We start from the raw sequence: 17,562 nt of genomic DNA, 5'->3' as shown, positions 1-17,562 counted from the left end.
CCAAACAATTACAAACTTTAATTTGGAATCATAAGACTCTAAATTCTTTTTTTTTTTTTTTTAGCGGTGCCCATGGCACACAGACGTTCTTGGGGCAGAGATCAAACCTACATCACAGCAATGACTAGAGCCATAGCAGTGATAACACGGACTCTTTAACCTGCTGAGCCACCAGGAAACTCTAAGACTCTAAATTTTTTTGGTTTTGTTTTTTGCTTTTTAGGGCCACACCTGCAGCATATGGAAGTTTTCAGGCCAAGGGGTGAATCAGAGCTGCAGCTGCTGGCCTACACCACAGCTCACGCAATGCCCGATCCTTAACCCACTGAGCGCGGCCAGGAATTGAATCTGCGTCTTCATGGATATTAGTTTGAAACCCACTGAGCCACAACAGGAACTCCCCAAGACTCTAAGTTCTTAAACATTAAAAACACTTAAAATATCCAGTGTAGGTCACTGTTAATCCTTATTCTGAAAACTGATAAATGAAAAGGCTGAATTAGGAGTTCCCGTCATGGTTCAGAAAAACGAATCTGACTAGCATCCATGAGGACACAGGTTTGATGTAAGCCAGCAGCTGCAGCTCAGATTCAACCCCTAGCCTGGGAACTTCTGTATGCTGAGAGTGCAACTCTAAAAAAAAAAAAAAGTTGAATTAAGTTTTTAACAATTGATATCCTTTCTGGGAAAAATTACACTTCATCCCAGTTTATATGTCAGAACTATTCTTTGTAGAATGCCAGCTAGGAGTTCCCGTCGTGGCTCAGTGGTTAACGAATTCAACTAGGAACGATGAGGTTGCAGGTTCGATCCCTGGCCTTGCTCAGTGGGTTGAGGATCTGGTGTTGCCATGAGCTGTGGTATAGGTTGCAGACTCGGCTCGGACCTGGCGTTGCTGTGGCTCTGGCATAGGCTGGTGGCTACGGCTCTGATTAGACCCCTAGCCTGGGAATCTCCATATGCCGTGGCAGTGGCCCTAGAAAAGGCAAAAAGACAAAAAAAAAAAAAAAAGAATGCCAGCTAACAAATGCAGACACGGTAATAGAATTAGGAAAAGTATCACTTTGCAACCCCCAATGATGTAACTGATTATGGCAAAGATCATCTACAGTGGATGTTTATATAATGCCAAATTATTACCACATAGATTACTTTTTTAAAGAATCCGAGATGCAACTGTCATATAACATTATATTAGTTTCAGGTGTACAACCTAATGATTTGATATTTTTGTATATCCTGTATATTACTTCTGACTGAATATGGGAAAGGACATTCCTGTGACCACCTTAACAAACTGATCAAACTGAGCATCATCAATAGTGGACAAAGTGACAGTAGGTGCTTTTTTTAAAAAATGATTTTTATTTTTTCCATTATAGTTGGGTTACAGTTGATGTGCTTTATATAAAGTACAGAACGCCACTTACAAAGCATCTTAAAAATATGTTAAATCTAAATCTAATCAAGCCTGTAGTAATAACATTCAGTTACAGAAAATACAGGAGATATAAGGAATTAATTAAAAGATACCAGGAAGAAACAATCAAAACATGCAGAATATGGGGCATTTTGTAAGACAGTCCACTTAATCTCACTGTCATTAAAAAAAAAAAGAAAGAGTGAGTTCCTGCCTTGGCGCAGCGGAAACAAATCCGACTAGGAACCATGAGGTTTCGGGTTCAATCTCTGGCCTCACTGAATGGGTTAAGGATCCAGCAATGCCATGAGCTGTGGTGTAGGTCGTAGACATGGCTTGGATCTGGTGTTGCCGTGGCTGTGGTGTAGGCTAGCAGCTGCAGCTCTGATTAGACCCCTAGCCTGGGAACCTCCATATGCTGCGGGTGCAGCCCTAAAAAGACAAAAGACAAAAGAAAAAAAAAAAGAATGAAAGAAAAAGAAAAAAGATATGGGGTATTAAGAGAAACATCAAAATACAATGAATGAGCCTTGACTGGGTATTAATTTAAAAGTCACAGTTTCTTTAAAACTTTAAATAACATTTTTGGAACAATGAAGGAAATCTAATATATTCAAATATTAATTTTCTGAAGTATGATTATGGTACTGTAATAAGTTTATGTCCTTATTTTTAATAAATGTATGAAGAAATTTTAGAGAGATGAAGTATCAAGGTCTATAGCTTATCTAGAAATGATTCAACATCAAGAACTATAGCTAGATGGAGTTCCCTCTGTGGTGCAACAGGATCAGTGGCATCTTGGGAACACCTAGACATAGTGCAGCTGCAGCTTAGGCCTTGACTTTGGCTTCTATCTGATACTTCAGGTGGCCCAAAAAAGGAAAAAAAGAACAACAAAAAAAGAACTGTAGCTAGTGACAGCTAGCCACACCTGCAGCACATAGAAGTTCCCAGGCTAGGGGTGAATCAGAGTTGTAGCTGCCAGCCTACACTACAGCCACAGCAACTGGGGATCCCAGCCTTGTCTGTGACCTACACTGCAGCTCATGGCAATAGCAATCCTTTACCCACTGAGCGGGGCCAGGGATTGAACCTGCATCCTCATGGATACTAGTCGGGTTCATTATTGATAAGCCACAACAGGAAATTCAATTTTTTCAATTATTTCAATGTTTGAAATCATTTGTAATAAAAAGTTGAAAAATGTCAAACATACACAGATTTTTACAACTATGCATGGCGGATGTTAATTAGACTTACAGTATTAATTTCACAATATATACAAATATCGAATTATTATATTGTAAACCTGAAACTAATACATCAATAACAACTTTTTTTTTTTTGTCTTTTTAGGGCCACCCCTGAGGCATATGGAAGTTCCCAGGCTAGGGGTCAATTCGGAGATGCAGCTGCCAGCCTACCCCACAGCCACAGCAATAAAGATCCTAGCCTCATCTGTGACCTACACCACAGCTCATGGCAACACAGGATCCTTAACCCACTGAGCAGAGCTAGGGATTAAACCTACATCCTAAGGGATACTACTCGGGTTCGTTACAGCTGAGACACAATGGGAACTCCTACACCCTGATTTTAAAAAAAACAAACAAAAAACAGAGGGATTTCCCATTGTGGCTCAGCGGAAACAAATGTGACGAGTAATCCCTGGCCTTGCTCAGTGGGTTAAGGATCTGACTGAGCTGTGGCGCAGGTCACAGATGCTCCTTGGATCTGGCATGGCTGTGGTGTAGCCCAAGGGCTACAGCTCTGATTGGACCTTTAGCCTGGGAAGCTCCACATGCCAAGGGTGCAGACCTAAAAAGATCAAAAAAAAAAAAAAAAAAAGAGAGAGAGAGAGAGAAACACTACCTGAACTACTGAATGTTTCTATTTATCAACCACCTGGAAAGATATCTAACCTTAAAATTATATGATCCTATCAAGAATGTCTTTCAAAAAAATTAAATGAATTGACAGTAACTAGAAAAATAAAAAAACCATGCACACATACAGGAGTTCCTTGGTGGTACAGAAGGTTAGGATCTGGTATACTCACTGCGGTGGCTCAGGTTTGATCCCTAGCCTGGCCAAAACATTAAAGAAGTAAAGTCAAACAAATCATTCTAAAATATTGCTGATGTTTCATACCACTTTTATATGTTTCACAGGAACTTTCCACTGCCCCTAAAATGTTTATTTTAGGTTGGTGCCCCATCCACCCTGGGATACCGCTTCCCTTATTATTTGGTTGAAATACAAACCAGGGTGAGAGAACTGCTGACTGGTCAGTCACTAAGAAGTCACACAACCTAGAACTTCAGGTAAATCAGTTCTCCAGCAGGTGAGTCTTGACCAATTGGGAAGAGGAAATGGGAGAAAGCTGGACATTCAACCCTTTCACTCTGATGTGGTCTTTTTTTTTTTTTTTTCTTTTTTGCAGTGCACATGGTATGCAAAGTTCCTGGGCCAGGGATGGAACCTGAGCTTATAGCAGAGACAACACCAAATCCTTAACTGCTAGGCCACCAGGGAACTCCTCATCTAAAGGGTAGTTTCGCCTGGAAAACCTTATAGAAAACTCCGATATGCAAATGACCTGCTATGTCTCCTCACAGGTCACAGTGACAGTAGCCAGGACTGTAACGTATTGCATCTTCCTTTGCCCCCTCACCTTCCCTATCTTGAGCCTACACCTTCCAAATAAAAAATATGCACCTTAACCAGGTTTTGCTTTCCAGAGAATGTGGGCTACAACATACATCTTACCTCACCTCATCTGATTCTAACAAGTTACAAACTTGTGAGGGATATAAATTACAAAGATACTAGGAATAAGTAAGAATACTGAGGACCCCATTTCTTTCCTTTTCAGCCATGTTCATGGCATGACGAAATTCCCAGGCCAGGGACTGAACGAGCACCACAGAAGCCACCAGAGCCATAGAAATGACAAGTGGATCCTTAATCCACTGAGCCACCCAGGAACTCCATGGACCCCCATTTCACAAATGAAGAAACTGTGGCTCAACTGAGAACCTTTCCCAAGGAGCAAGGCTTTGCGCTCACCAAGCAGTCACAATTTTACTCACTAAACAATCCTCATACCTGCCTCTCCTCTCCATCTACCACTATCATAAAGTAAAAAGGAAACATCTCTTAAAGCCAGAACCGAAGTTGATCTCAACTAACCCTTTACCAACACTGTATGATAGATAATATCATTCTCCAGGCAGGAAAGCAGAGGCTTAAATAAAGTTCCTTTTTTGTTGTTGGGTTTTTTTTTTTTTTTTTGTCTTTTTTTTTTTTTTTTTTTTTTGCCTTTTCTAGGGCCGCTCCCGCAGCATATGGAGATTCCCAGGCTAGGGGTCTAATTGAAGCTGTAGCTGCCGGCCTACGCCAGGACCACAGCAATGAGGGATCCGAGCCATGTCTGCAACCTACACCACAGCTCACGGCAACACCGGATCGTTAACCCACTGAGCAAGGCCAAGGATCCAACTCGCAACCTCATGGTTCCTAGTCAGATTCTTTAACCACTGCGCCATGACGGGAACTCCTAAATAAAGTTTCTTAAAACTTGCCCATGGTCACACAAATACCATATGGTACAACTAGGCTGAACCTAGGCTTCCCGATTTCATTTTTATTATTTTTTTGCTTTTTAGGGCCAAACCCACAGCATGTGGAAGTTCCCAGGCTAGAGGCTGAATCAGAGCTACAGCTGCTGGCCTACGCCACAGCCACAGCAATGCTGGATCCTTATCCCACTGAGCGAGGCCGGGGATCAAACCCACATCCTCATGGTTCCTAGTCCGGTTCATTAGCCACTGAGCCACTAAGGGAACTCCTAGGCTGCCTCATTTCAAACTTCCTCCTCCTCCTACCTCTTCATCACTTATCACTTGGCTCAGTTAAAACATGAAGCAGCTCACAGGACACCACTGCTGACATCTCTCAATGGCTCCCCATAAGTTAGAGCGAAATTTCACCTTCTTCCATGGCCCACAAAGACTGACAGAAGCTGTCCCCCACCCCCTAACTCTGACTTTGCCTCTTGCCTCACCTCCTCTGCTCACTATGCTATAAAATACGCTGAGTGCTCTGATACGCCAGCAGTTGGTCCAGGTGCTGGAAACGGCACACAACCCCAACACAGACAAAAGTGCCTGTCCTCAAGGTGCTTATGCTCCCAGGTCTTCCTGCTGTACATTTTCCAAGGGGTCTGTACAGCTGCTGCTCCACCTATCTGCATCATTCTTGCTTCCTGTGGCTGGCTCTTTAGTCTTTGTTCAAATGTCACCTCTTAGAGAGCCTTTCCATATCTGATCCACTCTCAGTTATTGAGATCAAGACATACTAAAACACACACTACATTTGAGATTTCCTTTTTTCTTTTTTAAATTAATTTTAGTTTTAAAAATAATTTTACTGTGAAAAATCTTAAGTGTTGACTGCTTCTAAGTCCTGTCATTTAAATTCCAACAAAACCTGGATGGATGCCACAGAGAACATTATTTTCTTACAGGAAACATAGGCCAGACCATCCCAAAAGTAGGCAGGAAAGCATTTTATATTCTTCAAAGGAGAAGATTTTTAGGAAGGGGGTAGTAATCCATAAAGAAAATCGTCACGATAAATTAGTCTTGAGGAACTAGGGGAAAACAGGTTCCACACGCAAGATATTAAAAAGCAGAGTCTGAAGTGAGACACAATAAAGTTATTCCCATTTAAATAAATGGTTTTCATAAAGCTAATTATATACGACGTGGCCGACCAGAGGCAAGCTGATGTCGCCGTGACCAGCCAGGGAAGTCCTGGCCGGAGCCAGGGGAAATCAAGGTAGCTCTTTTTCCAGGGTGAACTTTCCTTGCTCTGCTTTCCCCAAAGGGAAGTCAGAAAATCTGTGAAGCGGCCACATAGGTTTAAGCTTTTTAAACCAGAGCTATTCCGGAGAGCGGGGCAAAGGAGGGCAGAAGTAGCTTCACGCCACACTTGGTAAGAAACTATCTGACATCGGGCCCAAAGACTCACATTAGCCCCTCAGAGGGAGAGGATGGGGAGAGAAATGGCACGCCCCAATTAGAGTCACCCTAGAGTCCCCAACCTCCAGTCCCCAACCGGAGCTCCTCCGCCGAAGCGCAGGGTCTGCCTGCTCCCGCGTGTCCCGTTTCGACCCTGATCGCTGGGCGCGGGCACCTCACCTGAGGGCTTGTCTGCAGCCATCTTCCCGCCTCGGCTCAGGTTCTTCCCCGCAGGTGGCGTGGCCTCCACTCCAGCTGCCCGGCCGACCGCTGTCCTGGACCTCGGAGGAAAAGTCTGCACCCACTCCCCGGGTTCCGGTCTGTGGAGTGGGCAGACGGCGGGCTGAGGAAGTGACGAAGGCTAGCTCGCGTAGTCTAGCAACAGCAGCAGCGTCTCCGCCAGGGCGGTGCCACCGCCTCCAGCCATGCCCGGCTTCCGCCTCGCCGAGTCCCCTGACACACTACTTCCGGGGGCCGCAGCCGGCGTGGGAACTGCGGCTGGTCCCGCCCCACGCTGGCGTCCCCGGCGCCCCGCCCCCCGCAGCGTGAGCGCGCGCTCCCGTCCGGAAGTACGCTCAACCGCACCTCTGGGAGAAAGCTGTGCGCTAGTGTTTGTGCTTGTCCTGGTTAGACTTCGTAAGTATCAGCCCTTTTGTCCCTCATTTTACGGAAAACCACATAACTGCACTTGACATCTAAGCTTAAGGCTAAGCTTAGCTAAGCTTAAGGCTTGCACTTGGCTTGTATACTCATTGATTTCTCACAGATCTCTGAGAAGGCACTGTTGCCCTTTCCCTTCCCCATTTAAAGTCAAAACAAAACATTTTGTTTTAGAAGTTTTAGATGTATATAAAATTGCAGAAATGATACATGGAGCTCTTGTGAGCGTTTTGAGTATTATTAAGTCACTACGACACATCTGTCACATCTAAGAAACCACCATTAGCATATTACTATTAATTTTTTTTTCAACTTCACCAGTTTTCTTTCTTTCTTTTTTTTTTTTTTTTTGGTCTTTTTGCCTTTTCTAGGGCCACTCCCTCGGCATATGGGGGTTCCCAGGCTAGGGGTCTAATGGCCTACAGCAGAGCCACAGCAATGTGGGATCCGAGCCGCGTCTGGAACTTACACCACAGCTCACAGCAACGCGGGATCGTTAACCACTGAGCAAGGCCAGGGATCGAACCCTCAACCTCATGGTTCCTAGTCGGATTCGTTAACCATTGAGCCACGACAGGGACTCCCATTCACCAGTTTTCAGTTACGGTCCCCTTTCTGTTCCAGGATCTTTTCCAGGATACCACATTAAATTTATTCATGTCTCCATAAGCTATTCTTTTTTTCCTTTTTACATCCACATCTGCAGCATATGGAAATCCCTGGGCTAGGGGTCTAAATGGAGCTGCAGCTGCAGGCTTACACCACAGCCAGGGCAGTGACAGATCTGAGCCACAAGGATCTGAGCCCCATCTGTGACCTACACCACAACTTGTGGCCAAGCCAGATCCTTAACCCACAGGGAAGGGCCTGGGAAGGAAGCTACATCCTCATGGACACTATGTCAGGTTCTTTACCTGCTGGGCCACTATGGGAATTCTTTCTCAGGCTATTCTTGGCTGTTATTGCTTCTCAGATTTTCCTTATTCTTTTTTTTTTTTGTGTGTGTGTGTTCTTCTAGGGCTGCACCTGTGACATATGCAGGTTCCCAGGCTATGGGTCTAATCAGAGCTGTAGCCACCACCCTATGCCAGAGCCACAGCAACTCAGGATCCAAGCCTCATCTGTGACCTACACAGCTCACGGCAACGCCGGATCCTTAACCCACTGATCGAGGCCAGGGATTGAACCCACAACCTCATGGTTCCTAATCAGATTTGTTAACCACTGAGCCAGGATGGGAATTCCAGATTTTCCTTGTTCTTGATGACGTTGACAGCTTTGAAGAGTACCAGTCAAGGTTTTTGAAGAATGGGTTAATTGTTTTTTTGTTTTTGTCCTCTTAAGGCCACAGTCATAGCATTATGGAGGTTCCCAGGCTAGGAGTCAAATTGAACTTGTAGCTGCTGGCCTACACCACAGCCACAGCAACACCGGATCCTTAACCCACTGAGCAAGGCCAGGGATTGAACCTGTGTCCTCACAGATACTCGTCAGATTCATTTCTGCTGAGCCATGACAGGAACTCCATCCACTGTTTTTTATTTCATGGTTAGACTAGGGTTATAGATTTTTAGCAGAAACACCACAGGGTGACTTGCCATTCTCATTGCATCAAATTGAGACTAGGCACTATCACAATGACTTGGTGATGTTGACCTTGATCCCCTGGCTTAGGTAATTTTTGTCAGGCTTCTCTACTTTTAAGTCATTAAGTGCAGCTCACAGTTGAGTGGTTGAGGGCTGTGAAGCTCTACCTCCTGCTGTAGGAAGGCTGTACATAAATTATCTTTTCCAAGGGAAATTCATCTCTTCTCCTTCATTTAGTTACTTATTCAGTCATATATTTATGTCTGTATGGATTCATGATATTTATTTTTATTGAAGTTGATTTACACTGTGTTAGTTTTTGGCATAGAGCAAAGTGATTTATATATATACACATATATGTATATATATTCTTTTTCATATTCTTTTCCTTTATGGTTTATTACAGGATACTGAATATAGTTCCCTGTGCTATCCAGTAGGACCTTGTTGTATATCTATCTATCTATCTATATATATATATATATATATAGTAGTTTGTATCTATATGTATATCTATCTATCTATCTATCTATATATATATAGTAGTTTGTATCTGCTAATCCCAAACTCTTAATTTATCCCTCCCCCACCTTCCACTTTGGTAACCATATTTGTTTTCTAGGTCTGTGAGTCTGTTTCTGTTTTTAAATAAGTTCATTTGTATCATATTTTAGATTCAACATATAAGTGATATCCTATGGTACTTGTCTTTGTCTGACTTAGTATCATAATCTCAAGGTCCGTCAGTGGCAGCTGTTTTTATGGCTGAATAGTATTCCACATCTTTTGTACATGTACATTTATTTCATGTTGTGGTTTTAATCCAATACTACATTATTTTCTTGCTCAAATTGTTTCAGCTTTGGTAGTTGGGAGCCTTTTCAGGTTTGCTCCCACATACCTTTGATGCAGCTGCCCATTTTTTAAAAGAACCTTCTGTTTTATATTTACACATGCACAATAAAGTGTGCAAAATGTAATCACAGTTTTTTAAACTTTTCATATCCATGTATCTAGCACCCAGAGAAAGGACAACACACTACCCACATACAGATACCCCCCTCATGCTTCCTTCCATCACTCCATAAGGGAAATTACTAGCCTATGGCTAACACCGTATATTAGTTTCACTGTTTTTTTTTTTTTTGTCTTTTTAGGGCTGCACCAGCTACATATGAAGGTTCCTAGGCTAGGGGTTGAATTGGAGCTGTAGCTGCTGGCCTACACCACAGCTGCAGCAACACCAGATCCAAGCCGTGTCTGCGACCTACACCATAGCTCATGCCATTGCCGGATCCTTAACCCACTGAGCGAGGCCAGAGATTGAACTGGCGTCCTCATGGATCCTAGTCAGATTCATTTCCGCTGAGCCACGATGGGAACTCCCAGTTTCACCTGTTTTTAAGCTTAATAAGAGTGGATCATGCAATATATTTTCTTTAAAGTCTAGAATGTTAGTTTGTTTCTCATTGTTAATTAATGTTCCATTATATGAACGTACTGTAATCTGTGTATTCATTTTATTGTTGAGTAGTTGGGTATTTTGTCTATTTCGAATAAGTTCAGTATGAATATTCTAGTATGTCTTTTATGGGAGCCAACATAAAAAGAAACCTAAAGCGTTTATTGATCTCACTGCTGTAAAGAGCCTTTCAATAAAAAAGGTATTAGGGGAGTTCCCATTGTGGTGCAATCGTATCAGTGGCATCTCTCCAGTGCCAGGACACAGGCTCAATCCCCTGCTGGCACAGTGGGTTAAAGGATCCAGTGTTGCCACAGCTGCATTATAGGTCACCACTGTGGCTTGGATCTGATCTCTGGCCCAAGAATTCCATATGATGTGTGGTGGCCAAAAAAAAAAAAAAAAAAAAAAAAAAAAATGGAATTAGGAGGAAACATAAAATTTAAGCTTTTGCTGGATGATTTTAAAGAGGGATTAGGGAAGTTGGGAGGTTGGCAGTTTTGGGTTGAATGCAATTGGGAAACAGATAATTCAATGATTGTCAGTCTTTAGGAGACAGAAGGATGAAAGTAAGGCTGGAGTTGTCATTGGTCAAGGGGCAGCATTACTCATGGTGGAAGAAGGAGGTGTTTCCTTGTTTTTTGTGGTTATAAAGAGCTTTGTTTCTTTCTTGTCCCAAATACAGTCATGGTGTAACCTTCCCTGAACATGTTTATATTCCGTGAGTGTTGTTTATGTCCAGCTGGGAATGTTCTGCTAGCAGGATTGTTTTTCACTTTCTTCATCTCCAAGCTTGTCAGCAGAGCCATTTTTCACTTTTTCACATGTGGTCCCATCTACTGGTTCTATTTTACAGGTGAGAAGAATGAGGCACAATGTAAACCACTTCCCCAAGTAACAAGACTGGTAAGTGATGATTATCTTATTATTATCTCTCGACTGTAGAGGTTCTCGATTTTGCCCATATTGAAGACACCTTGGGTCTCTTCTCTCACCCTCCAGTATTGGCAGCTTTCTCTCATTTACAGCCAGGCTGACAACAGGGATGGAAAAGAGTTAATTCAGAAGTGGGAGGTGGAGAGTTCCCTGCTGGCTTTGTGGATTAAAGATCTGGTGTTGTCACTGCTGTGGCAAAGGTTTGATTCCTGGCCCAGGAACTTCTTAAAAGAAAAAAGAAGAAATAGTAGTAGGAAAGTCTGCCCTGTCACCTACCATGGCAAGTCACTTCGCCTCCAGCTAGTGATGGTACAGCTGTCTGCCTGCAGTGCATCAGACCGTATGTGGTCCATGCCACTTGTGGAAGACTATCTCCAAGTTTGGTTGTGAACAGTCCTCCCATCCTGATATGAATATGCTGCTCTTCCCTCTCTGCGTATGAACTGTGACTTGGTGTGACCAACAGAATGCAGAAGTGAGGCTGAGCCAGTTTTGGTTCTAGCCCTTGAGAGGCATGGCAGCATCCACTTTTCCTCTCCTGCACTCAGCTACCATGCTGCAAGTCTGTCATGCTGGAGAGAGACATGGGGAGGAGATTCAAGATGCCCCAACTGACAGCCAGCACCAAGGTTCCAGACATAATGAAGCTGTCTTGAACCTTACCACCCAATTCAGCTGCCAGCTCAATGCAGTTACATGAATGATCCTAGCTAATATCACATGAAGCAGAAAAAGGTGAAAAATAATTAAGTCATTGTTACTGAGCTTTTTTGTATCTAATTAAAAAAATTGAGATACAAGCTCATAGCGTGCAATTCACCTAACCTTTTTTTGGCCAAGCTCACGGCATCGTGGCAGTTCTTGGGCCAGGGATTGAACTCACACCACAGCAGCTATCCAAGAAGCTGCAGTGACAATGCCAGATCCACGACCCTCTGCACCACAAGGGACTCTGCAGTTCACCCTTTTGAAGTGTACAATTCCATTGTTTTTAGCATATTCGCAAAGCTGGGCAAACATTACCAATATCTAAATCCATGGCAAACTGCCAAGGTAGAGTGTTTTTTGGTTTTTGTTTTGTTGTTGTCGTCTTTTTTTTTAAGGAACTTTTTTTTTTTTTTTTTTTTTTTTTTTTTTTTTTGTCTTTTTGCCTTTTCTAGGGCTGCTTCCCATGGCATATGGAGGTTCCCAGGCTAGGGGTCCAATCGGAGCTGTAGCCACCGGCCTATGCCAAAGCCACAGCAACACGGGATCCAAACCGTGTCTGCAACCTACACCACAGCTCACGGCAATGCCGGATCATTAACCCGCTGAGCAAGGGCAGGGATCAAACCCACAACCTCATGGTTCCTAGTCGGATTCGTTAACCACTGCGCCACGACGGGAACTCCTGTTGTTGTCTTTTTAAGGACTCATTGGTGCCTTCTTCTTGAGGACATTTCCAATTTAAAAGTGAAGAAAAAAAATTGAAAAAAAAAAGTGAAGAAAAAATTCAAAGTTAAACTTTTTTTTTTTTTTTTTGGTCTTTTCAAGGCCATACCCACAGCATATGGAAGTTCCCAGGCTAGGGGTTGAATTGGAGCTGTAGCTGCTGACCTACACCACAGCCACAGCAACACAGGATCTGAGCAGCATCTTCCACCTACACCACAACTCACAGCAACGCCAGATCCTTAACTCACTGAGCAAGGCTAGAGATCAAACCTGCGTCTTCATGGATACTGGTCGGGTTCGTTACCATTGAGCCACACCAGGAACTCCAAACATGTTTTTATTACTCTCTAAAACATGAATTCAGGAAGATTATTTCAACTGTAAATATGGAAAATTGAATAATTAAAATTGTGTCATAATTATGATATTTTGTACAGAGGAGTATAGAATATATTATGACAGGTTTATTTTCAACTCAGAATTGACAAGTGTCAGTATTTGCCACATTTACTTATATCTTTTTTTTTTTTTCTCTTCTCATTGCAGCATGCAGCGCCATGTGGGATCTCAGTTCTCAGACCAGGGCTTAAACTTGGGCTGCAGTGGTGAAAGAGCTGAATCTTAACCGTTGGACTGCCAAGGAATTCCCTAGATTCAAAATCTTTCTTTTGAAAATTGTTCCCGGTACAGATGAGTCTAGTTTATATTCCCTTCCTGCTTACATTCCCCTTACTCCCTTCCCAGAGGTAGCCACAACTCAGAAGTTGGTGTGTGTCCTTATAGACCATGTTTAAAACATACCCATAAACAACATTTATTATTATTGAAATTTATATAAATATCACACTGACAGTATCATTATAAAACTTCTCTTTTAGCTCAACAATATATATATGTCTTTTTAGGACCACACCCAAGGCATATGGAGGATCCAGGCTAGGGGTCAAATCAGAGCTGTAGCTTGGATTCCATCCCAATAGAATCAGGGGCTAGGGGACTTCCGTATGCTTCGGGTGTGGCCAAAAAGGGAAAAAAATATATTGAAATATGTATTCATAATATGTATATTTGTATTAAATATACAAAATGCAAAAATGTAGATATTTGTATTAAACTACAAATATAGTTTAACTACTGTTTAGTATTCTACTAAATAATTATCACTTAGGTATACTTTTATAGCATGATCCTTACATAAAAGTCTCATAAATAATATAGGCATTAATTATCTCACTGACAAGAAATCTGCAGGTAGACTGTTTCACTGCTAGGTCAGCGACTCAGCAATGTCAAGGTGCAATTTGGCATCCTTGGGATTCTTTCTTTTGTGGTCCCAAGATAACTGCCATAGCTCTGAACATCATACTCTTGCCTGTAGAAGTATCCAAAGCAGGAAGTGGAGGAAGGGGGCAAGAATTTTCCTTTCCTAGCCGTATTCTCTAACAAATAGGTACCACATTTCATCAAACCCATGAAGCTATCAATTTATTCTTTTTTTTTTTTGATTTTTAGGGCCACACCCATGGCATATGCAGGTTCCCGGGCTAAGGGTCTAATCAGAGCTACAGCTTCCAGCCTATGCCAGGCCACAGCAACGCAGGATCCGAGCCGCATCTGCGACCTACACCACAGCTCACGGCAACGCTGGATCCTTAACCCACTGAGTGAGGCCAGGGATCAAACCCGCAACCTCATGGTTCCTAGTAGGATTTGTTCATGCTGTGCCACGATGGGAACTTCTACTCTTTATTTTTTAATTTTTAATTTTTAAATGATTTTTATTTTTTCCATCATAGCTGGTTTACAGTGCAATTTATTCTTAAAAATAAAGTGTTGGAGTTCCCGTCGTGGCTCAGGGACAACAACCCGACTAGTATCTGTGAGGATTTGGGTTCAATCCTTGGCACTGCTCAGTGGGTTAAGGATCTGGCATTGCCATGAGCTATGGTGTAAGTCGCAGATGTGGCTCAGACCCCCTGTTGCTGTGGCTGTGGCCTAGGCCGGCGGCTAAAGCTCCAATTAGACCCCTAGCTTGGGAACCTCCATATGCCACAGGTGTGGCCCTAAAAAGAAAAAGAAAAGTGCCTACAATTGAACTGACTTAATGCTTTATTCCTCCTTGGCATTTTTATTTTGTGCTTAAAAAATAGCTCTTTTATTACTCGAGTATACAAAATAGGAAAATAGAAACGAAATAAATTGGTTAAGGTATTTTCGGAACATCTTCCCACTAGAGTTCCACCCTAAATTACCTTTCAGGAAGATCCCTGGTGGCTCAGCAGGTTAAGGACCCAGTGTTATTATTGCTGTGGTATGGGTTTGATTCCTGGCCCTGGAACTTCCACATCCTGTAAGCATGGCTAAAAAAAAAAATTACTTTCAAATTCAGTGCCGTATGTGTCCTTTCTCTTCCCTAGGATGTCACCTCAGTGCCCCCAGAAACACTGGCAGGAAATCATCTCTTCACAGAATCACCACTATTGTCTCAAAAAGGCAAGTTTTAATTCTGGTACTTTCTGAATCTTACCAGAAGGCGTCACAAATGGTAGGTTTTCCATTTGCACACGTGTGGGAGTGACAAACACACCACAGCAGTGATTGTGACAAGCCTTCCAATTTCAGAAATGAAAGAAAGAGGTATACCTACTGTGTCACAGTGGGTTAAGGATCTGATGTCTCTGCTGCATCAAGCTTCGATCCTTGGCCCAGGAACTTCCATATCCTGTGGGCGTGGCTGAAAAATAAATAAATAAAAGGATTAAAAAAAAAAAAGAAATGGGAAAGAGTGTGTATTTAGAATTGATGAAGTATGGAGAATCTTTCCTAGAAGCCTCTCATCAAAATCTCCCCTTAACGGTGAGGTTGGTTGCCCTCCCACCACTGGATCAATTACTAGTATGAGAAAGAAGATTCTGACTTGTACCTTGGATTCATCACAGTGCATGCACAGAACATTTATGTGGGGGTAAGTAAAAAGCAGGGTTTAAAAAGCAGTTTTTTTCTGGCCATGCCCACAACATGCAGAAGTTCCCGGGCAGGGATCAAAATGTGTCACAGCAGTGACAACGCTGGGTCCTTAACTGCTAGCCCACTAGGGAACTCCAAAATCAGGATTTCATTAACCAGGAAGAGCAGGAAATGACTGCTGACAGGTCCAATCTCTTATCACTTTATCACTATTTATCTCTATTGATATACCCAAGTCATTTCCAATTTTCATTTCACAGACGAAGCTGCAGAGCCCATTCTTGAGTGTACGTGCAGTTACAAGAACTTCTCTAGGAAACATACTCTGAGGTGGAATATAGCCGAAGTATAACTAATCCCATGTGTCCATCCCCTCGCTTCACTTCATCATAGACTTGTTTCATCTTCTTCTTCTCCCTTCTTATGTTTGTTGCTGGAGTATTTTAAAGCAAGTCTCAGACATCATTCCCTTCACCTCTAAACACTTCAGCATGCTACTCAAAAAGAAATAGCCAAGTATTTTCTTACATAACCACAATGCCATTATCACATCTAACAAAATTCAGAGTAATTCCTTCATATCATTCAATTACCAAGTCATACTCAAATTTCCTCTATTATATAAAAATATTCTTTTTGTAATTACTGTTTAGAATCAGATCAAACAAGAGCCCTTTCATTTGGTTATGTCTCTTGTGTTTCTTATAAGTCTTTTAAGTCTTATGTTTCCCTTAATCTAGAACAGTCCCCTCCCCTTTTATTCTTTCTTTCATTGACTTGATGAAATTAGAGTCCAATGTAAGATCCTTCCTTTGAGATCTGGTGTATTGCTTCCTTGTGGACTGCATCCTTTATGCTCAGTATTTCCTGTGGACTAGAGATCAGTTTTAAAGCCTTGATTATATTATGGTTCATACATTTTTTTTTTTCCCTTGAGAATCCATCCTAGATGGTACTGTGTACTTTCTCCATCCCCTTCAGGAAGCATGTAATGTGTGTTATCTCATTTTTTGCGACACTAAGATTGATCCTTGTAGATGCAAACTATTACATTTAGAATGGATAGGCAGTGAAGTCCTACTGTACAGCACAGGAAACTATATCCAGTCTCTTGGGGTAATCCGTGGTGGAAGACAGTCTAAGAAAGATTATATATATTTATGTATTTCATTATATATGTTTCATACATATATATGTATGACTGGCTCACTCTGCTATACAGCAGAAATCACAGCATTATAAATCAATTATACTTTAGAAAAGATAAATAAAAAATACTAGATAACAATAAAAAAAATAAAGATTGATCCTAGAGTTCAGATAATGACAACGTGGTTTTTTTCTTTTTCTTTTTTTTTATCTTTTTAGCAGCATATGGATATTCCCAGGCTAGGGGTCAAATCGGAGCTACAGCTGCCAGCCTATACCATAGCCACAGCCACAGCAATGCCAGATCCCAGCCACATCTGTGACCTACACCACAGCTCATGGCAACACCAGATCCTTAGCCCACTGAACAAGGCCAGGGATTGAACCTGCGTCCTCATGGATACTAGTCAGGTTCATTAACCACTGAACCATGACAGTTTCTTTCAATTTAATTTAATCTTTATTTTACATTGAAATATAGTTGATTTACAGTGTTGTGTTAGTTTCAGGTATAAAGCAAAGTGTTTCAGTTATACATATATCTCCATTCTTTTTCAGATTCTTTTCCCGTATAGGATAGGTTATTATAGAATATTGAGTAGAGTAGAATACGAGTAGAGTTCCTTGTGCTATAGAGTAGGTCTTTGTTGTTTATCAATTTTATATATAGTAGTATGCATGGATTAATCCCAAACTTCTAATTTATCCCTGCCCCCCCACCCAGGCAGTCTAATTTTTATATGTTGCCATCAGCCTTTCTTCTTACGGTTTTAGGAGTGCTGATGACCACTGCCTTTATCAGCTTTTTCACTCATGGTTGAAACAGTTTCTAATTTGGACACACCTGCATTTGGGAACTAGAATCAGGGCTGAGTGCCTCCATAAAATATATAGACCAGGCGTCTCACTCACTTTACCCT

The 17,562-nt window shown here is 42.1% G+C and overlaps 1 protein-coding gene and 1 long non-coding RNA gene across 9 annotated transcripts in view; one reads left to right on the top strand and one right to left on the bottom strand.

Annotated features, from left to right (window-relative positions):
* Positions 1–6,911, bottom strand: part of CNOT10 (CCR4-NOT transcription complex subunit 10) — an 86,351-nt gene extending 79,440 nt beyond the window's left edge. For 5 of the 7 annotated variants that reach the window (XM_021071543.1, XM_021071544.1, XM_021071546.1 and 2 more), the window contains exon 1: positions 6,628–6,911. In XM_021071543.1, the coding sequence (XP_020927202.1) occupies positions 6,628–6,649 (22 nt within the window). In that variant the 5' untranslated portion in view covers positions 6,650–6,911. The remainder of the gene's footprint in view (positions 1–6,627) is intronic. The other 2 variants (XM_021071545.1, XM_021071549.1) reach the window with 2 other exon arrangements.
* On the top strand, positions 6,996–16,881 carry LOC110256561. 2 transcript variants are annotated; one of them, XR_002338194.1, is made up of 4 exons: positions 6,996–7,083; positions 11,013–11,062; positions 13,073–13,210; positions 14,944–16,881. It is a non-coding gene; the product is annotated as an uncharacterized LOC110256561 (long non-coding RNA). The 2 variants fall into 2 exon arrangements; XR_002338193.1 differs by lacking the exon at positions 14,944–16,881 and having other exon boundaries at positions 13,073–14,072.

This window comes from Sus scrofa, chromosome 13, assembly GCF_000003025.6.
Source record: "Sus scrofa isolate TJ Tabasco breed Duroc chromosome 13, Sscrofa11.1, whole genome shotgun sequence".
NCBI classification, from domain to species: Eukaryota; Metazoa; Chordata; class Mammalia; order Artiodactyla; family Suidae; genus Sus; species Sus scrofa.
This window is presented reverse-complemented; position numbering and strand designations above follow the sequence as displayed.